Below are 23600 nucleotides of genomic sequence, written 5' to 3'. Positions count from 1 at the left end.
AGCTGCATGTAAATCAGTGAAGTTAGAACACTCCCTCACTCCATACACAAACATAAACTCAGAATGGCTTAAAGACTTAAACATAAGACAGGACACTATAAACCTCTTAGAAGAAAACATAGGCAAAATATTATCCGACATAAATCTCAGCAATGTTCTCCTAGGGCAGTCTACCCAAGCAATAGAAAGAAAAGCAAAAACAAACAAATAGGACCTAATTAAACTTGCAAGCTTTTGCACAGCAAAGGAAACCATAAGCAAAACAGAAAGACAACCTGCGGAATGGGAGAAAATATTTGCAAAATATGAGACCGGCAAGGGCTTAATTTCCTGAATATATCACCAGCTCATACAACTTAATAAACAAACCACCCAATCCAAAAATGGACAGAAGACCTAAACAAGCAATTCTCCAGTGAAGACATACAGATGGCTAATAGGCACATGAAAAAATGCTCAGTACCATGTTTATTATCAGAGAATGCAAATCAAAACTACAATGAGGTATCATCTCAACATCAGTCAGAATGGCCATCATTCAAAAGTCCACAAAGGATAAATGCTGGAGAGGGGGTGGAGAAAAGGGAACCCTCCTTCCTACACTGCTGGTGGGAATGTAGTTTTGATGCAGCCATTGTGGAAAAACAGTATGGAGATTCCTCAAAAGACTAAAAATGGACTTACCCTGTGATCCAGCAATCCCACTCCTGGGCATATATCCAGAGGGAACCTTAATTCAAAAACCTACCTGCTCCTCAATGTTCGTAGCAGTAGTAGTTACAATAGCCAAGACATGGAAACAACCTAAATGTCCATCAAGAGATGGCTGGATATGGAAGCTGTGCTTTATTTATACAATGGAATACTGCTCAGTCATAAAAAAGAATAAATTAATGCCACTTGCAGCAACATGGATGGCCTGGATATTGTCATTCTAAGTGAAGCAAGCCAGAAAAAGAAAGAAAAATACTATGTGATATCACTTATATGTGGAATCTAAAAAAGAAAAAAAAAGCAAACAAACTGATTTACAAAACAGAAACTGATTCAGAGACAGAAAATAAACATGATTACTGGGGGCAGGGGGAAGGAGGTGGGAGGGATAAATTGGGAGTTTGAGATTTGCAGATACTACTGTATGTGTGTGCGTATGTATATATAGATAGATAAACAACAAGTTTATACTGTATAACACAGGGAACCATATTCTACAGCTTCTGGTAACCTTCGGTGAAAAAGAATATGAAAATGAATATATAAATGTTCCAATATGAAGCATTGTGCTGTACACCAGAAATTGACACATTGTAAACTGACTATACTTCAATAAAAAAATTTATGTACTAGAATAAAATCTACAGCAATAAAAAATAAAGTTCACAATGTATGTGATGTGCTCTGAAGTGCATCAAAAAATTAGATGGCTTGACGGGTGGATAGAGGGATGGTTATGTGATAAAGCAAGTGCAGTAAAGTGTTAAATGTGGAACCCAGGCAGTGGGTACCGGGGTGTTCACTTTAAAAAAAATTTCAACTTCCCTGAATTTTGAAAACTTTCCAAATAAAATGTTTAAAAAGTAAAGTGTAGGTAAAAATTGGAAGGAGGAAGGGTTAGGGAGGTAGCAGGAGTTGAAAATCAGGGGAGGACTTCCACTTGATTGAACAACATTAAAGCATTTGTCCTGTGACAAAGGACATTTCAAATAGATTAAGTAAAAATAGTGATTGACCTATGAAAGAGATTTCTCTGGGTGGAAGAGGATGCAAAGGGGTAGGGCGAGAGACTGCTGCTTTACATAAAAAATATCATTGCTCTGTTCAAATTTTAGGATATGGACAATGATTGATTTAAAAAAGTTGAAGAATGATAAAAGAAGTATTTCTTAGCTTTGGATAGGAAGGGCAATAAAAATTCAATTAAATAAATTGCAAAGGAAAAGTTGAATGAGTCTTTCTATGTAAGAATTAAAACATTTTTGCTTTCCCCATTTTTAGACGTGAAATAAAGCTAAAATGAAAATGAACTGGGAAATACACATACTAAAATCTGAGATACGTGGCTCATATCATTTATATGTATATGACGTCTCTTCTACAAACCGAAGAGAACTCCAACACCCCAAGATTGAGTAGGGCCTAAAATTGCAACCAAAGACTATTTGAAAGATTTCCTGTTTTAAATTGAAAAATTTGTATAATTTTTCACATCAAGAGATCTTTTAAAGTTATGAAGAAATGAGATTAAGTGCCATTTTGGCTTCTCTCCTTTAGCTTTTTTTTTTTTTTTTTTTTAACAGGAGTAGTGCATCTTTTAAATACCTCTGTGGTGGGGATTTTTATCTGAGCCATTTTCAATGTAGCCACATCACTTTAGAGTTTGAGATCACCAGTTGGGAGTGCTGTCAAACACAGTAAGTCAGCACACGTGACAGGGAGACTAAGGGCTGCTCTCTGCCCTCTGCCCGTGGCTACGTTGCCCTCGTTTCCCCATCAAACCTCTACATAGTCTGTGCCATAAACTGACTCCATCATCTTGTTGGAGAACTGTGTGGTGGAATTCCACTGGTGACATGAATGTTATGCGGTTGGCTGTGTCTTTCAAGAATAAGTGAGAACTTGAGATTTACTGCCACGAATGTTGACTTCTGAGAGAAATTTCACAAGGTTACAAAAGCACAGGAGAAAATATGACATTTCCCATACTCTCTTGAATAGATTTGTAAGCCTTATGGACAATCCCATTGAGAATACCCAGTATCAAGATGGTGATGATATGATAGAAAGTGAACGAGATCGCCAGCATTTTGATAAAGAATTTATGAAAGCCTATCTTGAAGATCTTAAAGAAAGAGGTAGGTTACTCATTTAAAGTTATTTAAAACGAATATATAGAAATCCATGTACTCATGTAATACATTTATATGTCAAATTGATAAAAAGTTAATTGGTTAGGGATAGGCTACTTTGTTTTTTTTTTTTTTTGGTAAATGGAAAAGTAAAGCTTCCTTAAAATAATCAAAATTTCCTAGTGCGCTAGAATGCTTACCACATCATTGACTATGTGACAGAGAGGCTGGAAAACATAACACTTAAAATGTGAGGGTTGCACTACTAACTTTACATGGGTTTTTGACAAAATGATATTGATAAAATAGTATTCTAGTTAATGGGGAAAGATTCCATCTCAAAATCCATTTTAGAAAAAGTAATCTCTTGTATAATCAAGCTACATCTATATAAAAAGCACAAAGGGGAAACCAGGATGGCAGATTAGTAAACAGATCATGTGGCTTTGGTTTCCCAAAGGGTGGTGATGACGATACAGAGAAACAGGGCAGTCACAGGACCTCAGGAAAGGATGAAAGCCACCCCCCCCACCCCCCGTGCCTATTTCCAAAATGCTCCTGAAGCCTTAGAGCCCCTTCCTGTGTGACACGCACGCAGACACAGGAAAAAATGAAAATTAGTCTTTGTTCTTCTAATCCCACATTTCTTTTCTGGGTGTGGATGCTTGCGAGTTAGTCCTTAATTTTTCAGTTCTCTTTTGTTGATAATGCTGGGGGCAGACCTGAAAGAAAGATGTCCTGCATGTGGGTTTAGGGAGGAGGGAGCCCTGACTCCCGTGACTTTGAAGGTAAGCTCTTGAGGGCAGATTCCCTCAGTCTCCCTCAGAAAATATCACACAGGTGACCTTGCTCCTCCCTCGTCGGTAGATGTCTGAAGATGATTCGTCACCTTCAGGTATTCAGATGTCTCAGGATGTTAATGAGAAATACCATTCATTGGCAAATTTTTTTCCATTAAACAAAGTTTCTATACAGTTATCTAATCTGTTTGGCCATCCCTAATCTTGAATGCTGAAATATCATGAAATAAATTAGAAATTCCAAAACTGAAATAGCACAACTATTTGCCAAAATTTATCTTTGGGTTGTAAATTTCCTCCTGTGAAAAACTTTATTGTATTCATTGCTTATTTATATTTTAGTGCTATTAAATAAGATTCAAGAATGAATTAGACATTGACACATTGTAAACTGACTGCTTCAATAAAAAATATATATATATAAAAAAACCAATTAGAGAAAATAGATATTAAGCTTTGAATCTGTGTGGCTAACAGTAAAATAATTTGCTTTTAAAAGTTAATTTTAGTCATGACAGATTTCCAGTTTATTCACTTATTTCTAAATTAACTATAATCTATCCTTCATGTATTTGTATCAGGTTGAACCAAATGATCTTGCCAATATTCAGCTGGTTTGGACCTACAAAAATGATTCCTCAATAGTTCAATCAATATGTGGTCTGCCATATGCTTTTAATTATTTGTTTTTCCTTTTTCTTTGTTTTAGTGTCTTTCCTCTTTTCTCTCCCCATCAGACTAATGTCTGAGTTAATGTCAGACTAATCTCTATAAGGAACAAAAGTAGACTTAGGGAGTCCACATGGACTTCCAACCGTGGATTCAAGAATGATGGCAAAGTGAAGCCCCTCACTGTTCCTCACACTATAAATCAACGTAAGAATCAGCTACAGACCCTGCCCTCAGAGTTTTTGAGTCATCAGGTCTGGGGCTGGAGAATGGTCATTTCTAACAAGTTTCTAGGTGATACTGATGCCTGAGAAACACATCTTGAGAACCATTGGTATAGACAATCCTTTGACACATTGTATATGTCGAGAGAGAGGGAGAGGGGAAGAGAGAGAAACGAGTGGGAAGAGCAAGACTGATAAAAAGGATTACTTCCTAAGCTTCTGCTTGGTTTAGGGATAGCTCAAAGTTCTCTTACAAGCCATATTCCCTTTGACCTGGTATCCACAGTGCCCAGTCCTTGGCCATCTATTTCTTTTTTATCAACTTTTATTGTTTTAGGGTCATAGAGTTTCCAGGATGCTGATGTAGCTGTTAGTTAGCTGAGAAGATTGCAAAAGAATTGAGTTAATAATTGTGTATTTTTCTTAGATTCAGATCTCTCTAAAGCATGACTGCACCTGACTTGATGATAGATACATTTATCTCTATAATTGAAGCATATAAAATGGCATAATTTTGATAGGCTGTGACATAGCCAGGGCATGTAGTTATATTTCAAAACAAAATGGAATGGTTGAGTATGTTTTTCCCTTTTGTTACAGAATCTGTTCCCAGCTATACCACCAAAGTATCTTTCAGCCTTCAGCTTTGATACCATCCAGCGGAAGACTACAGAATCTTCCTACCCTGTGAGGCTATAAATCTTCGTGTTGTGGGTCATGTCGTAGAGGAATAATAGCTTGTGCTTGAGGGCAAAGTCTAGAAGCCACGGTCATAGTTAGGAAAAATGATTTTCAAATTTCGAACATGTGAATACCTCTTTCTGTTAACTGGAGAATTGATAAATGGGTTTATATATTGATATTTAAAAGTATTTGCATACACCTGTTTCTAAATAATATACATTTAATATTTTAGAAAATGTGTTGTTTTTTAAAAGTATCACTTAAAGACCAAATTTTGAAGTTGATTGCATTGTTTTCACGAATCCAAGGAAAAGGGGGTTGTGAAAAGAATACTGATATTGGACTAGTCAAATGAGAGTTTATTTTTAAAGAGTTTAATACATTTCTGTCTTTTAACTGAGAACAGCTTTCTTTGGGTTTGTTATACAGATTGCTATTTTCTTATATTTTAAGTTATATTTTACAAGAGAGGCTCTCAGGAAAGACTTTTAGGTATATAATCTGGGCCTTAAAGGTAGAAGGGCTGGATTACCTGCCCAGGCACTGGGCTCAGATGGTGTGCTGGTGGCCTGAGTGGAGGAGGTGTGGGCCTAGCTGGTCATGGGTAGCCTTGTGTGCCCTGCGTGGATGGTCAGCCTGCCTTGAGTGGGCACCATGGGCGTCCCTGAAAGGAAGGAGCAGAGGTGGTGCTGCTAGGGACCCATCCTCCAAGGAGGCCAGATAAGGCAGCGGGAGTGACTAGTCCACACTGATGTGGAGTCCCTAGCAAGGCTTCCCTGCACGTGCCACAGGAGAACTCTGCCCCTGGCCAAGATGCTGCGGCCCAGAGGGAGCTTGTGAGACTGGGTTTACGTTAGTAAAGAAGGGATTTATTACAGGGCTTTGGACTTTTCCATTGTGTTGTATGATTTGGAGAAATTGTACAAATATCTATTTTTATACTATTACCTGGGGCTAAAATAAACAAGATTGCCAATCTGTTAAAGTTTGTTTAAACGAGTAGCTTTTGTGATTAAGAAGGGAAAAAACCCCATATATTCATAGTTATAGATGAGTCAGCTCCTGTATGGTCCAGTCCAGTGCTGTCCAGTTGAACTTTCTACAGTGATAGAAATTTTCCACATCTATGCTGTCCAATTTAGTAATCACCAGATGTATGTGCTTCCTGAGCAATGTCTGGTATGACTGAAGAATTTTTAGTTACATTTAAGTTTAAGTAGCCAAAAGTAGCTTTCATATTGGACAGCACAGGTCTAGCCAGTTGGGTTTTTTGGAAGCTAATCTGTGCTAGAAATGAAGGGAGATTTTTTGTTTGGTTTTTATTTTCTTATCTGAAGAACTAGCCTACCCCAAGAGGGGTTAATACTGACAACCAATAATTTGCCTTGATTGACTTAATCATAATTCTGAATAGTTTATTCTTAACAGACATAAAATAAGCAGAACATTTTAAAACATGATAATGCTTCAGTAGAGCACTGCTTCAACTTAACCTACTTTTCAGAGTTTGTTTTTAAGAGATGAAAAGAGTAGGAAAACAAGAAATCACTTTAATTGAACCTCAGTTGTATTTTTCTTTTTAACACATTAAAAATACTTAAATTTAGTTATACAGCTTGAATGAATTTGGAATTTTATTTCATGCCAAATGGAAATATCTGAGAAGGGGAGAAATAAGGGCTTCCACATAAATTGACTGTCAATAAGTTATGTAAAATTTCAATAAAACCAATCTTTTGTGCAAAAACCTTGCCTGTTATCTATGTAAGAATGAATGAAAAAGTTCTACATTGATGTATAATCATTTCATGTTACATAATACCCATAAACAAATATATTGTTTAAATACGAGGCTTGTAGAAATACTATTAATTTTTTGTAAATTTTTTTTTTTTAATTTTTAGGGAGGTAGTTAGGTTTATTTATTTATATATATATTTAACGGAGGTACTGGAGGTTGAACCCAGGACCTTGTGCATGCTAAGCAGGCATTCTACCTCTGAGCTGTATCCTCCCCCCACCATTCACATAAATACAACAATGCAGAAAGATTCTAAGGTAGAATAAGCACCTTAGTACAAATAATAAGAGATGAAAATCTCAAAGCTGCATATGGACTGAGTCAATTTGAATGAAAGAAGGAAATATAATTCTTAGATAAGAAAAAGAACAAACAAAACTTAGTTACCAGAAGGAAAGAAAGAATAAAGGTCAGGGAGGAAATAGGAGACATTCAAAAATCAACAGAAAAAATAAAACCAAGAGCTAGTTGTCTGAAGGAGGAAACAGTATCAACAGCCTCTGGCTAGGCTCATTAAGAAGAAAAGAGAGGTGACTCAAATGAACAAAATAAGAAATGAAAGAGGAGAAATTACAACCAATATCACAAAGTACGAAAAAAAAATAGGGTGCTGTGAACAATTTATATGCCAACAAATTGGACAACCTAGAAAATAACTAAGTTTCTAGAAATAAATAGCCCATCAAAAGTGAATCAAGAAGAAATGGATGAACAGACAAGATCACTAGATGTGAAATAGAATCTGTAATTTTAAAACCTCCCTGCAAACAAAAGTGCAGGTGTCTGCCCTGGGGTTTTCTACCAGACATACAAAGAAAAATTTATACGGACTTTTCTCAAACTCTTCCAAAAGACTGAAAAGGAGGGAACATTCCCAAACTCATTCTATGAAGCCATCACCCTAATACCAAAACCAGACAAAGACACTGCCAAAGAAGATTACAGGCCAGTATCTTTGATGAATATAGATACAAAAAATTCTCAACAAAGTATTAGCAAACTGAATCCAACAACACATAAAGATCATCCACTATGATCAAGTCAGATTCATCCCAAAGTTACAAGGATGGTTAAACATATGCAAATCAATGTGATACACCCCAACAACAAAAGGACAGAAGCCACATGATCATCTCAATAGATGCAGAAAAGGCATTTGATAAAATTTAACATCTATTCATGATGAAAATTTACTAAAGTAGGTATAAAGGGAAAATATCTCAATATAATAAAAGCTATAACAAACAGCCAATATAATCCTCAACAGTGTAAAACAAAACCTTCCCACTAAAATTTGGAACAAGACAAGGATGCTCATTCTCACCACTTCAATTCAGTCTAATATTGGAAGTTCTAGTCATAGCAATCAGACAGTTTTTTAAAAGGGATCCACATTGGAAGGGAAGAGGTAAAATTGTCACTATATGTGGATAACATGATACTCTATATAGAAAACCTTAAAGATTACTCCATGTAAAAACTTACTAGAGGTGATAAATGAATTCAGCAAGTAAGAGGATACAAGATTAACATACAGAAACAATGAAATGTCAGAAAACAATCCCTTTTAAAATCATACCAGAAATAAAAAATAGAATACTTAGGAGTAAATCTGACCAAAGAGGTCAAACACTTATACACCGAGAACTTTTTAAAACATTGAGGTAAATGGAACTGAAGATGATTTAAAGAAATGAAAAGATACCCCATGATCTTGGAGAGTTCTGGTCAAGATGGTGGAGTGGTAGGAGCACGAGCTTGCCTCTCCTTGCGACTACAATGAAACCACAACTGGATGCTCAACAACCGTTCAAAAAAGACGAACCTAGCAAAAAAGATCCGTAACTGAAAACATAAAGAGGGAACCACAGAAGGATGGTAGGAGGGGTATGCTCATGATATAATTGGACCCCATACCTCTCAGGTGGGTGACCCACAAGCTGAAGATTTGTTAAGTCCCAGGTGTCCTCCCACAGGAGTGAGAGCTCTAAGCCCTTCATCAGGCTCCCCAGCTCAGGTCCTGGCATTGGGGAAAGGAGACCCCAGGACATCTGGTTTTGAAGACCAGTGGGGCTTAACTCCATGGGACTGGGAGAAACAGACTCCATTCACTTGAGAAGCGTACACGGAAACATGTGCACCAGGTCCATGGGCAGAGGCAGCGATTTCATAGCAACCTGGGCCAGACCTGCCTGCTGGGTTTGGAGGGTCTCCTGGGGATGTGGGGGACGGCTGTGGCTCACTCTGGGGACATAAAAGCTGGTGGCAGACATTCTGGGACTGTTCATCTACATGAGCTTTCCTGGAGGCTGACATCTTGATTGGATCATTGGCACCAAGACTTAGCCCCACCCAACAGCCTGTAGGGAAGCCTGAGGCCAGACAACGTACAGGATAGGAACACAGCCATACCAATCATCAGACTTCCTAAGCCACAAAGGCCTCTAGACACAGCCCTATGCACCAGAGGTCCAGGACCAAGCTTCACCCAGCAGTGGGCAGGCACTGGCTCCTCCTGCCAGGAAACCTGCATAAGCCTCTAGTCCAGCCTCATCCACCAGGGGCAGGTACTAGAAATAAGAAAACAATAATCCTAAAGCCTGTGGAAGGAATCCAAAACACATAGGAAGATAGACAATATGAGCCAGCAAAGGAATATCTCCCAGGCCAAGGCACAAGATAAAATCCCAGAAGACATAAGGAGATAGGTAATTTATCTGAGAAAGAGATTAATGATGGCCAAGATGTTCAGAGAACTCAAGAGGAGTATAGATGCACAGAGTGAAGTTTTTAGCAAAGAGTTGGAAAATATAAAGAATACCCAGGGTTGAAGAATAAAGTCACTGAAATGAATAACACACTAGAAGGAACCAAGAATAGACTAAACGAGGCAGAAGAACAGATCAGTGAGTTAGAAGACAGATTAGTGGAAATCACTACTTCAGAACAGAAAAAAGAAAAAGGAATAAAAAGGCATGAGGATAGTTTAAAAGAACTCTAGGACAACATGAAGCACTCCAATATTCGCATTATAGGGGTCTCAGAAAGAGAAGAGAGAGAGAAAGGACCTGAGAAAAATTTTGGAGAGATAATAACTGAAAACGTCCCCAACTTGGGAAATGAAACAGTCACGCAAGTCCTGGAAGTGCAAAGAGTACCACACAGAATCAACCCAAAGAGGAACACACCAAGGCACATGGTCATCAAATTGGCAACAATTAAAGATAAGGAGAAAATACTAAAATTATCAAGAGAAAAGCAACAAATAACATACAAGGGAACACCCATAAGGTTATCAGCTGATTTTTCAGCAGAAACTCTTCAGGCCAGAATGGAGTGGCAAAGTACAAAGTGATGCAAGGGGGAAACTTAGAACCAAGAATACTCTATCCAGCAAGGCTCTCATTCAGACTTGATGGAGAAATCAAAAGCTTCACAGATAAACAAAAGCTGAAAGATTTCAGCACGACCAAGCCAGCTTTTCAACAAGTGATAAAGGACCTTTTCTATACATCAAACCATAAGAAAAGAGAAAAAGGAGAGAGGGTGGGAAAAAAAAAGAGACCTACAAAAGATTGCTTTGGCTGTTTGGGGTCTTTTGTGGTTCCTTATAAATTTTGGAATTGTCTGTTCTAGTTCTGTGAGGAATGTCACGAGTATTTTGATGGGGGTTGCATTGATCTGTGGATTGCTTTGGGTAGTGTGGCCATTTTGATGGTGCTGATTCTTCTAATCCAAGAGCACAAGAAATCTTTCCATTTCTTTGTGTCATTTTGGTTTTCAGAGTATAGGTAACCTCCTTGATTGATTGGGTTTGTTTCTAGGTATTTTGCTGTTTCTGATGTAATGGAAATGTCTCTGCCAGTTATAAAATTCTGGTTTTTGAAGTGAAGGAAAAAAAAAAAGGAATTAAGAGCCACAAGTGGCAAAATGTCCTTTTTATGGGTGAGCTGTATTCCATTACATAGATATATATGCTGCATCTTCATTATCTGTTCAACAATTGATGTGCACTTAGGATGCTTCCATATCTTTGCAATTATAAATAATGTTGCTGTTAACAGCAGGGTGTATGTATCTTTTGGAGTTAATTCTTATATTGTGGTTGGCTTTATTCCTTTGATAACTATGTAAGTTTAAAAAGCTAAAGCTCTAAGTGTTCTTAGAAACAATGAACAGTATATATGTGTAAATTTAAAAATATATGCGTATCAAAAAAAAATCTATCAAGCCATGAAAGACGTAGAAGAAACTTAAAAGACATATTACTGAATGAAAGAAGCCAGTCTGAAAAGGCTACAAACTGTACAATTCCAAACAAATGACATTCTGGAAAAGGCACAGCTACAGAAACAATAAAAAGATCATGGTTTCCAGGGGTTTGGGGAGAGGGAGGGAGGGAGGAATGAATAGATGGAGCAAATGGTATTTTTAGGGCAATGAAATTATTCTGTATGATACTATAGTGATGGCTACGTGTCATTATGCATTTGTCAAAACCCACAGAATGTACATCAAGAGTTGAACCCTAATGTAAACTACGGACTTTGGTTGATAATAATGTGCCTGTTGGTTCATAAATTGTACCAAATATGCCACACTACTGACGGATGTTGAGGGTAGGGGGGTATATATGTGTGGGTGGCGAGGGCTATGTGTGAACTCTGTATTTTCTCCTCAGTTCTGTTGTGAACCTGAAACTGCTCTAAAAGAATAAAGTCTATTAAAAAAAAAAAAGAAAAAAAAAAGGAGAAGAAGAAAAGAAGGAAAGAAGAGATACCCCATGATCTTGGATTGGAAGAATTAATAGTAAGATGGCCATTCCCCCCAAAGCAACCTTAAAGATTTAAGGCAATCCCTATCAAATTACCCAGGACTTTTTTTTTCTCCAGAAATAGAATAAGTAATCCTAAAACTTAAATAGAATCACAAAAGTCCCAGAATTGCCAAAGCAATTCTGAAGAAAATGAAGCAGAATCCTCCCAGAATTCAGACAATACTACAGGGGTACAGTAATCAAAACAGCATGGTAATGGCACAAAAACATACTCATGGATCAATGAAACAGAATAGAGGGCCCAGAAATAAACCCACATACTTATGGTCAAATTAACCTTCAATAAAGGAGGCGAGAATATACAGTGGAGTAAAGACAGTCCTTCAGTAAGCAGTATTGGGGAAACTGAACAGCTGCATATAAATCAATGAAGTCAGAACACTCCTTCACACCATACACAAAAGTAAACTCAAAATGCTTTAAAGACTTAAATACCATACATCTAGTAGAGAACATAGACAAAACATCTCAGACATAAATCGTAGCAATTTTCTCCTAGGTCAGTCTACCAAGGCAATAAAAATAAGAGCAAAAACAAATGGGACCTAATTAAATTTATAAGCTTTTGCACAACAAAGGAAATCATAAACAAAATGAAAAGACAACGTACGGACTGGGAGAAAATATTTGCAAATGATGCCACCTCAAGGGCTGAACTTCCAGAATATACAAACAGCCACTGCAATTCAACACCAAAACCAAAACAAAATAAAAAACCAGTCAAGAAACGGGCAGAAGACCTAAACAGGCATTTCTCTTTTCTCTAATGGAGACATACAGAATGCCAATGAAAACATAGATTTTCCAGTGAAGACATACGTACAGGCACATGAAAAGATGCTCAGTATCAATAATTAACAGAGAAATGCAAATCAAAAACTACAATGAGGTATCACCTCACACCGATCAGAATGGCCATCACTAAAAAGTCCACAAACAATAGGATTGCCAGTCAAGTTGACAAGAGTAGTAGGACCACGAGCTTGCCTCTCTTCACGACTACAGCAAAACCACAACTGACTGCTAAACAACCATCAGAAAAAAAAAAAAAAGACTGGAACCTAGCAAAAAAGATCTTCAAGTGGAAACAAAGATGGAACCACAGTGGGATGGTAGTAGGGGCATTCTAATCATAAAATCAGGCCCCATTACCCCTGGGGTGGGCGACCCACAAGCTAAAGAATCATTGTCACAGAGGCCCTCCCACAGGAGTGAGAGTTCTGATCCCCATGTCAGGTCCCCCAGCCCAGGGTTCTGGCATTGGTGGGGGGAGACCCCAGGACATCTGGTTTTGAAGGCCAGTGGGGCTTAACTCCAGGAGCCCATGGGACTGGGGAAAACAAAGACTTCATTCTCTTGGGAAGTGTACACAGAATCTCACGTGCACCAGCTCCAATGGCAGAGGCAATGACTTCAGAGGAACCTGGACCAGATCTGCCTGCTGGTTTTGGAGGGTCTCATGGGGAGGTTGGGGACGAATATGGCTCACCCAGGGGGCATAAAAGCTGGTGGCAGACATTCCGGGACTGTTCATCTGCATGAGATTTCTTGGAAGCTATCTTGATTGGATCATTAACACCAAGACCTAGCCCCACCCATCAGCAGGCTTCCTGAGCCACAAACACCTCTAGACACAGCCCTACCCACCAGAGGTCCAGGAACAAGCTTCACCCAACAGTGGGCAGGCAATGACTCGACTCCTACCAGGAAACCTAAGTAAGATTTTAGTCCAGCCTCATCCACCAGGGGGCAGATACCAGAAGTAATTAAACAACAACCCTAAAGCCTGTGGAAGGAATCCACAAATGCAGACCAGACTCTACGCTGGGACAGGCTGGGCCCTTGCCCTAGGGTGACAAGAGAGGAATGTACTTCTGGGATGCATAGGACATATTCCACAGAGGGCCATTGCTCCAAGGTCAAAAAATATAATTAACCTACCCCCCCCCAAAAGAAAGACAGGCAATATGAGGCAGCAGAGAAATAGCTCCCAGGCCAAGGCACAAGATAAAATCCCAGAAGAAATAAGTGATGAGATAGGCAATTTATTCAAGAAAGAGTTTAGAATAATGATGGCAAAGATGTTCAGAGAACTCAAGAGGAGTATAGATGCACAGAGTGAAGTTTTTAGCAAAGAGTTGGAAAATATAAAGAATACCCAAACAGAGTTGAAGAATAAAATCACTGAAATGAATAACACACTAGAAGGAATCAAGAATAGACTAAATGAGGCAGAAGAACAGATCAGTGAACTAGACAGACTAGTGGACATCACTACTGCAGAACAGAAAAAAGAATGAAGAAATAAGGATAGTTTAAGAAAACTCTGGGACAACATGAAGCAGGCTAATATTCACATTATAGGGGTCCAGAAAGAGAAGAGAGAAAGGACCTGAGAAAATTTTTGAAGAGATGATAAACGAAAACTACCCTATCTTGGGAAAGGAAACACTCACGCAAGTCCTGGAAGTGCAGAGAGTTGCACACAGGATCAACCCAAAGTGGAACATACCAAGGCATATAGTAATCAAATTGACAAAAAGGATGAGGAGAAAATATTAAAATTATCAAGAGAAAAGCAAAAAATAACCTTCTGGGAGTTCCCTTGTATGTTATCAGCTGATTTTTCAGCAGAAACTCTTCAGGCCAGAAGGTAGTGGCACGATCTATATAAGGTGATGAAAGGGGAAAACTTACAACCAAGAACACTCTATCCAGGCAAGGCTCTCATTCAGATTTGATGGAGAAATCAAAGCTTCACAGATAAACAAAAGCTAAAAGAATTCAGCACCACCAAACCAGCTTTACAACAAATGTTAAAGGACCTTCTCTAGTCATCAAACCACAAGAAAAGAGAACAAAAAGAAGAAAGAGAGGGGGAAAAAAAAAGATTGCTTTGGCAGTTTGGGGTCTTTTATGGTCCCATATAAATTTTGGAATTGTTTGTTCTAGTTCTGTGAAAATTGTCATGAGTGTTTTGACAGGGGTTGCACTTGATCTGTAGGTTGCTTTGGGTAGTAGAGCCATTTTGATAATGTTTATTTTTCCAATCCAAGAGCACAAGATGTCTTTTTACTTCTTTGCATCATCTGCAATTTCCTTCATCAGTGTTTTTACAGTTCTCAGAGGGCAGTTAACCTCCTTGGTTAAATTTGTTTCTAGGTATTTTATTGTTCTTGATACAATGGAAATGTTAACACCAGTTATAAAATTCTGGTTTTGGAAGTGAAAAAAAAAAGTGAATGAAGGGCCACAAATGGCAAAATAAACTTTTTTGTGGGTGAATTGTATTCCATGGCATATATGTGCTATGTCTTCTTTGTCCATTCATCTATTGCTGTGCACTTGGGATGCACCCATATCTTGGCAATTGTAAGTAATGTTGCTGTTAATAGTGGGGTGTATGTATCTTTTTGAATAATGTTTTTCTTTTTCTCAGATACATGCCCAGGAGTAGAGTTGCTGGGCCATGTGGTGGTACTATTTTTGGGGTTTTGAGAAACCTCCATATTGTTTTCCATAGTGGCTGCACTAATTTACATTCCCATCAACAATGTGTGCAAATGTTCCCCTTTCTCCACATCCTCACCAACATTTGTTATTTGTGGGTTTGTTTTTTTTTTAATGTTGGCCATTCTGACACGTGTTAGATCATATCTCATTGTGATTTTGATTTTCATTTCCCTGATATTGGTGATGTTGAGCAACATTTTATGTTCCTGTGGGCCATCTGCATTTCCTCTTTTGGAAAACTATCTGTTCAGTTCTTCTGCCCATATTTTAAATGGGTTGGTTTGTTGATTGCTTTTTAATTGAAGTACAGTGATTTAAAATAATAACAACAACAATGATAACGTATTATTTCCTTGAAATTTGCTGAGAGTAGACCTTGAGTGTTTTCACCAGATACACAAAAAGGTAACTATGTAAGGTGATAGATGTGTTAATTGGCTTGATTGTGGTAAGCATTTCACAAAGTATATGCATTACCAAATCAACATGTTGTTTACCTTATATATCTAATTTTTATTTGTTAACTTTACCTCAATAAAACAGAAAAAAAATGCAGAAGCAGATGTAAGAATCCAACTATCTTTCATTAAGTCAGAGATTTGCTTTATAAAAGTGCAAGACAATGCCACTCCAAGGATTATTCTTATTAAAAAACAACAACAAAACCCAAAAAGCAAATACTGATGAGGATGTGGAAAAACTGAAACTCTTGTGCTTTGTCAGTGGTGTATAGAATGGTGCAGCTGCTGTGGAGGACAGTATGGTGGTTCCTCAAAAATTAAACACAGAATGAACATGTGATCCAGTAGTCCCTCTTCTATGTATATACCACAGAGAATTGAAAGCAGAGACTTAAATGGATATATGCCCACCAATGATCATAGCAGTATTGTTCAGAACAGCCAAAAGGTGGAAGCAACCCAGTGTCCATGGATGGATGCGTGGATAGATAAAATATGGTATAGCCATACAATGAAATGCTATTCAGACTTAAAAAGGAAAATTTTCTTAAGGGACACATGCAGAATCTCACATGCTCCAAGTCCCAGTGCAGAGGTGGCAATTTGACAGGAGCCCAGATCAGACCCACTTGCTTTTGCACAGAGAAGGGAAACCATCAGTCAAATAAAAAGGCTGCCTACTGAATAGAAGATGTTTGCAAATGACAAATCTGATAAGAGGTTAATATCCAAAAAATATAAAAACTCATATAACTCAATATCAAAAGAAAAAAAATTCATTAAAAAATCGTCAGAGGACATGAACAGACATTTTCCTAGAACAGACTGAGAGCCAACAGACACATGAAAAGCTGCTCAACATCACTAATCATCCGGGAAACGCAAATCAAAACCACAATGAGGTATCATTTCACATCTGTCAGAGTGGCTATAATCAAAAAAACAAAACAAAACAAAAAACCCAAACCACACAAATAATAAAAGTTTAACATGTGGAGAAAAGGGAACCTTTGCACACTGTTGGTGGGAATGTAAATTGGTGCAGCCACTATGGAAGACAGTTTGGGGACTTAACAAAAAATTGAAAAATTGAAAATGATCCAGCAATTCCACTTCTGGATATTTTTCCAAGGAAAACAAAAACAATAATTCAGAAAGATTTATGTACCTGGTATGCAACATTACTTTCAGTAGCCAGGATATGTGAGGAACCTAAAATGAATGGATGGAGATGTGTGTGTAATAAAATATTACTCAGCCATAAAAAAGAATGAAATTGTCATTTGCAACAACATGGATGGAAGCAGAGTATTATGCTAAGTGGAATAAGACAGAGAAAGACAGATACCACATAATCTCACTATTTGTGAAATCTAAAAAGCAAAACAAGGCAAAATGAAAACACTCATAGATACAGAAAACAAATGAGTGGTTGCCAGATTTGGAGGGGTGGGGGACTTTGGGCAAAATAAGTGATGAGGATTAAGAGATACAGACTTCCATTTATAAAATAAATAAGCCACAGGGATGTACTGTATACATCATAAGGAATATGGTCAATAATATTGTAAAAACTTTGTATGGAGACAGATGGTTACTAGATTTATCACAGTGATCATTTTGTAATGTATGTAAATGTCAAATCACTATGTAGCACATCTGAAACTAACATAATAATTGTATTTCAATTAATAATATTGTATTTCAACTAAAAATAAATAAAAAATAAAGTTTTTTTAAAAAGGAAGGAAATTTTGACACATGCTACAACATGGATTAACCTTAAAGATTTTGTGCTAAGTGAAATAAACCAGTGACAGAAGAACAGATACAGTAAGATGCCACTAACATGAAGTACCTAAAATAGTCAAATTCAGAGAGACAGAAAGGATAGGGTTTACCAGGGACTGAGAGAGGAGATAATGAGGAGTTATTGTTTAATGAGTTTAGGACAATAAAAAAGTTCCAGAGGTGGGTAGTGATAATGATTACATAACAATGTGAATGTATTTAATGCCACTGAACTATGCACTTAAAAATGATGAAAATGGTAAATTTTATGCATATTTTACCACAATAAAAAATAAAAAAAAAGAACCCTCCTCCCCACCCCCAAAAGAAAACCTAAGGGAAAAAACTCCATAAGGTCATTCTTCTCACAGACATTTTTGGAGAAGTTTTGGAAAATAGGTATTTTTCATTAAAAATGTTATCTATGCATGTAAAAACACCCTACATATTTCTTTAACTTCTTCTCAGTATACATTTGAGAAGCCAAGTCTGAAACTACTTGCTTTGAAAGGTAGTATGTTTCAACATGATTTCTAAGAGGAAATTCAGTTTATTCATATTTAACAAATCTATGTTAATCTACCTTTGCTACACACCTAATTTGCATTTAATATTTAACATATAGTAAATGTCTAATATTATTTTAAAGATAAAAAAAAGCTACAAGGATGTACTGTACAACATGGGGAATATAGCCAATATTTTATAATAACTATAAATGGAGTGTAATCTATAAAAATTGTGAATCACAATATTGTATACCTGTAACATAAAATATTGTACATCAACTATACTTCAATTTAAAAAATATGATATTGTAAAACAATGATAAATGCTGGAGAGGGTGTGGAGAAAAGGGAACCCTCCCACACTGTCAGTGGGTATGTAGTTTGGTGCAGTCAGTATGGAGAACAGTATGGAGATTCCTTAAAAAAACAAAAATAGACTTATCATCTGATCCAGCAATCCCACTCCTGGGCATATATCTGGAAAAGACTCTAATTCAAAAAGATACATGCACCCCAATGTTCATAACAGCAGTATTTACAATAGCCAAGAGATGGAAGCAAACTAAATGCCATCAACAGAAACCTGGATAAAGAAGTAGTGGTATATTTATACAATGGAATGCTACTCAGCCATTAAAAATGAAATAATGCCATCTGCAGCAACATGGATGGGCCTAGAGATTACTGTACTAAGTGAAGTCACAGAAAGACAAATATCATATATCACTTATATGTGAAATCTTAAAAAAGACACAAATGAGCTTATTTACAAAACAGAAACAGATACAGAAGACAAAAAGGGGGAAAAGAGAGGGAGGGATAAATTTGGAGTGTGAGATTAGCAGATGCAAACTATTATAGATAAAATAGATTTTTAAAAGGTCCTACTCTATAGCACAGGGAACTATATTCAATAGCTTGTAATAATCTTCAATGAAAAAGAATATGAAAAATATGTATGTACAACTGAGCCATTATGCTGTACACCAGAAACTAACACACTGTAAATCAATCACCTATAGTTCAATTAAAAAAAAAAGATATTTGTACCCCCATGTTCACTGCAGCACCACTCATAACAGCCAACAGATGGAAGCAACCCCAGTGTCTATCAACAGATAACTGGATAAACAAAATGCACAACAGAGTATTATTTAGCCTCAAGAAGGAAGGCAGTCCTGTCACGATACAACGTGGATGAACCTTGAAGACATTATGCTCAGTGAAGCAAGCTAGTCACGAGAAGACAAATACTGGATCATTACTTATATGAGGTATCTAATAGTCAGCGTTTAAAGAAGCAGGAAGAATGTTGGTCAGCAGGGCCTGGGGAAAGAAAAACGGAGTTGTTGCTTAATGGCTGTAGAGTTTCAGTTCTGTAAAATGAAAAAGTTCTAGAGGTTGCCTCCGAGGGAGCAGCCTGCAGGCTGGGGCTCGGCCAGACCAGCCCTGAGCCTGCGGGAACCACTGGAGGCGATAAGCTGGGCAGGTGGGTGGAGAAGGGGACCAGGCGTGAGTGAAAGTTGCTGTAAACAACTTCTGCTTTCATTTTAGCCATGGAAACAGGATTCCTAATTCTAAATTTAAAAAGATGTGAGAATGAATCTTAACATTTTTCTTATTAAGTAGAACAGAAACTTAAAAAAAGTAACTTGGTTTCAGAATCCTGATGAGAACCCACGCACAGACTTCCATGGTCGGTCCTTCAGAACAGGGGTCCCCCTGTTACCTCACGTTCCTGTGCCCAGTGCACCGTCAGGCCAAATAATATCGGAACACTGAAGTTTAGAGTAGAAAGAGGTTTATTGCTAGGCCAAGCAAGGAGAATGAGAGGCTCTGGCCCTAGAAAACCCTGTGCCAAGGGTTCCAGCTGACCCTCTTTAAAGGCCCAGCTGAGGGTGGAGCATCCCAGAGTCTGTGATCAGTTGTGCACAATTCTCAGATTGGTTGATGGTGATCAATCCTTAGGTGCCAGGAAGTTACGTGCTCATGATCATCAAGTAGTTAGTTTTTTTTCCATTTGGTGGTGGTTTTTAGCATCTGATAAACCCAGGAAACATGCATGAGATACTATTATCTGAGTCCTTCAGAGAGGAGCTACCGCAGCCAATATGAAGGGAGGGATCTGTCCCGAGAAGGCCCCATAGGGTCCTGCTTGGTTACAATTCCCCCCTTTTCTTTGATATGCCTCGATCTTGAGAACAGGTATTGGACAAGAAGGGGAGTCATATTTTGGGCAGAGAGCTTAATCAGAAACTCAGCAGAGGAACTCTGTTTCAATCTCCAATCCTGTATCATCCTTCCCCAAATCTTTCAGGGGACAGGGCAGTGACTGCTCTGACTACTTTCTGATGAAACTGGCGTAGTCCCACCTCAACTTGGGGAATGGACACTGAATTGGAAATATTCCCAAGTTCCCAGTCCTGGGTCCGCCTTGTATGATTAAGCTCTCACTCCCTAAGGAATTTGGGAGACTAAGCCTGGAAACCAGTCTGGACCTGGCACTTTAGGGGAGACTTGTAGTCAGTTGTCTACTTTTATCTGAGTAGGTTTTAACTTTTGATGTGGTATTAACATATATATAACAGGAGCTTTTGGCCAGTACATGTCTCCTTTTTTCTTCTAACATCTGATCTAAAGTACTTTTATTGTCTAAAAGTTTAATAGTTACAAGAAGAGACCTTAAGGTCATAAGGTTGCAGCTGCCATCTGCCAGCAGACAGAATGGCTGGTGTCACCCCAAGTAAGACACAGCTAAGAATCGAGTTCTTAAAAATACAGGAATGTGCCTGAAATCACATCCACAGTGCCCACCTGGTTTTACCTTAGGTGTCTGAACCACAGCTACTCCATGTATGCTTTCAAAGGCATTTCCCTTCTCAAAGCCAAAGCAGATGTACAGTGCATGTCCTAAAGGCCACGAGACAGGCCACTTTGGTCAGTACAGTTTATGTCAAACCATGCATAAGCCAGAACGACTTCCCCACACCTCAGTATGTGCAGATTCCCCCATCATTTCCTCTTTTGATTCTAAATCTTTCAACAGAAATCACTGATGATTAACGTATCTGTCCCTCAATGCTGGGGTGGTGGCGCTTGCCCCAGGTTTAGATCATGTCCCTCGGTGCTAGGCCTCCTTTATATCTGCCTAGTTATCCACAAATTGGGGGAAAGCTAATCAGATATTGGGAACAGGCTCAGAGGTACGTTAATGGGGAAACACTTTACAAGCCCAACATTTTATCACTTATACCCAGTTGTTACCCAAGCATCATACATGTGCTCTTAGCAATCAACTTAAAGCGAGCATTGTTATACCTCATGAGTAGTTATAGTCTGTGACAACTCCATTAGAGAATTCTCTTTCCTTAATCCTAAACACTGGGGACAATTTTGACAGGGAGACAAACATTTGGTAAACACTTCAGTTAGAAAACATGGATCCAAAGCCAGTAACACTATAAAAACCCCCCAAAATTATAACCATATTCCTCAGTTCACTCATTTCTATGCAATCAATCCCTTTTACCAACAGCTTTAGGAAGTCAGAGTTTTCAGTCTCTAAATAACTTACCCAGCTCAGCAGCATGATCCAAAAGAAACCTGCACGTGTCAAAAAGTCCCTGCCATGAGTCCTCTGAAAGGGGAAGCTACCCTGCAAAGTGTCAGCCCCACTGTCCACAAGTGACGAGAGACCCAAAAAGGTGAGGCCAAAGATCCGATCACAATGCCCTGGACAAAGCAGCTCCATCAAGTTGCTGTGACACAACATTCCAAGGCAACCATGACAATCAGGACTGGTAGCTCTATACCAGGACCTGTCCAAACCTCAGGAACTCCACACAACTTCTAGAAAATTCACATTAACAATATTTATGCATACCATATCATCTGAAGAGGTTGATCACTCATTAGACAATGCTTCCCGTGTAATTCAGCATATCAGCCAATCCTAGTTAGTAGAACATTTTTCTCTAAGATGTCTCACGGGCCCACTGAGGCATCCCCAAAGTAGCTAAAGTCAAAAGAACTTTAATTAAGATGTTAACTAAAACTTGGCTTTGCCATCTGCCTCCACAAGGATTGGATCATGTTGGCACCTGCCATCTACCCCTGCTTGGATTAAATAATGAGCCACTGCAGCCGCTGACCTCCAGCACTCCCTGAAAGGAGCTCAGGGTGGAGGTCGGGAATGAGGCGCTCTGTGCTCTGGGAAACTGGCTGAACAGGCCTTCAGATAGATTTATTTCAGGAGATTTTATGAGCCCAATTCTTGCATCTTCTCGTATCTAGAAAAGCACTAAAATCATTAACGGTGACATCTGCTCCTGGTGACTAGCAGCAAGACTCTGCCTAACGTGTGCCTGCACATACCTGCTTCACTAAAACCATATATAATACTGGGTGCTCCCCCTGACTCTTCAGAACAGTTTCTCAGAGCTGTCTGAGGTGCTGTCTCCAGGGGTATATTCCTCATTTTGCCTCAAATAAACCTTAACCCACAATTCTCACATTGTGTGATTTTATTTTAGTCAATAAGATGTGATAGGAAGCTTGTAAAAACTATCAGAAAGTTTCACACCGTCTAGTATCACAAGCACTCTAAGCAAACTTGTTCTCTTAACCGAGAGAAACCAAATCTAGTCCTACACCAACCTACTTTTAGTAGCAAAATCCACTCACCTAATTAAGCTTAATCTCTGCAGGACCATGCACAGGACTCCTTTTTTTAGGGCTCCCTTCCCACAAACCCTCCACAACCTTCTGTGTCCCCATGAGCCTGTCCTCTGTTTTTTTCCTTATCCACAAACAACCGGCTCCAGGACCAAATCAGTTTCTTTGCCCTTAACAAAGTGCAACACCACTCTTCATACCTTTCTTCACTCAAAACATATATCCTACCTTCCCACTGAATACTGAAATGTTTCCCTTATTATTTTCAGTGGCTTTACTGACATGTTTACACTAGAATTCTCATCTCTTAAAACCTTAATTTCCAGTGGAAACCAAGAAGTAAGCAACTCTGAACTGTCCCCTACAGTAGCATTCTGCCCATTGACAAACACACAATCAGTAACTTTCAAAAATATGTGATTTTTACAGGAAATATCTCAGGGTGGCACTGAACATATCCATCAAGAATCCTAAATACCAAATGTTAACTCTCTGTATAAAAATAAATTAAAAACAAATTTCTTTTGTATAACACAGGGAACTATATTCAATATCTTACAGTAATCTTTAATGAAAGTGAATAAGAAAACAAATACATGTGTGTATATGCGTGACTGGGACATTATGCCATACACCAGAAATGGACACATTGTAGCAGACTATACTTCAGTTAAAAAAAAATATTCCTAAATAAATCTAGCTTCTCTGCAAAGGGAAGCCAGTGCTTAGCAATGAACCCCTCAGTATCTTATTCTATTTGGGAATGACCCAGCCTTTCAACAAAGCTCCAT

General features: G+C 38.3%; 2 protein-coding genes and 1 long non-coding RNA gene across 4 annotated transcripts in view; 1 reads left to right on the top strand and 2 right to left on the bottom strand.

The window, feature by feature from the left end:
- Window positions 1–6970, top strand: part of LRRC2 (leucine rich repeat containing 2) — a 67098-nt gene extending 60128 nt beyond the window's left edge. For both annotated transcript variants that reach the window (XM_072941130.1, XM_072941129.1), the window contains 2 exons: window positions 2716–2852; window positions 5140–6970. In XM_072941130.1, the coding sequence (XP_072797231.1) occupies window positions 2716–2852; window positions 5140–5189 (187 nt within the window). In that variant the 3' untranslated portion in view covers window positions 5190–6970. The remainder of the gene's footprint in view (window positions 1–2715; window positions 2853–5139) is intronic.
- Window positions 1–23600, bottom strand: part of CRIPTO (cripto, EGF-CFC family member) — a 102361-nt gene that overhangs the window by 54886 nt on the left and 23875 nt on the right. The window lies entirely within an intron of this gene.
- LOC140686565 (uncharacterized) lies at window positions 19920–21819 on the bottom strand. Its single transcript, XR_012060393.1, has 2 exons — window positions 21710–21819; window positions 19920–20175 (listed from the first exon to the last, which is right to left on the bottom strand). It is a non-coding gene; the product is annotated as an uncharacterized lncRNA (long non-coding RNA).

Source organism: Vicugna pacos, chromosome 17 (genome assembly GCF_048564905.1).
Source record: "Vicugna pacos chromosome 17, VicPac4, whole genome shotgun sequence".
In the NCBI taxonomy this organism is placed as follows: Eukaryota; Metazoa; Chordata; class Mammalia; order Artiodactyla; family Camelidae; genus Vicugna; species Vicugna pacos.
This window is presented reverse-complemented; position numbering and strand designations above follow the sequence as displayed.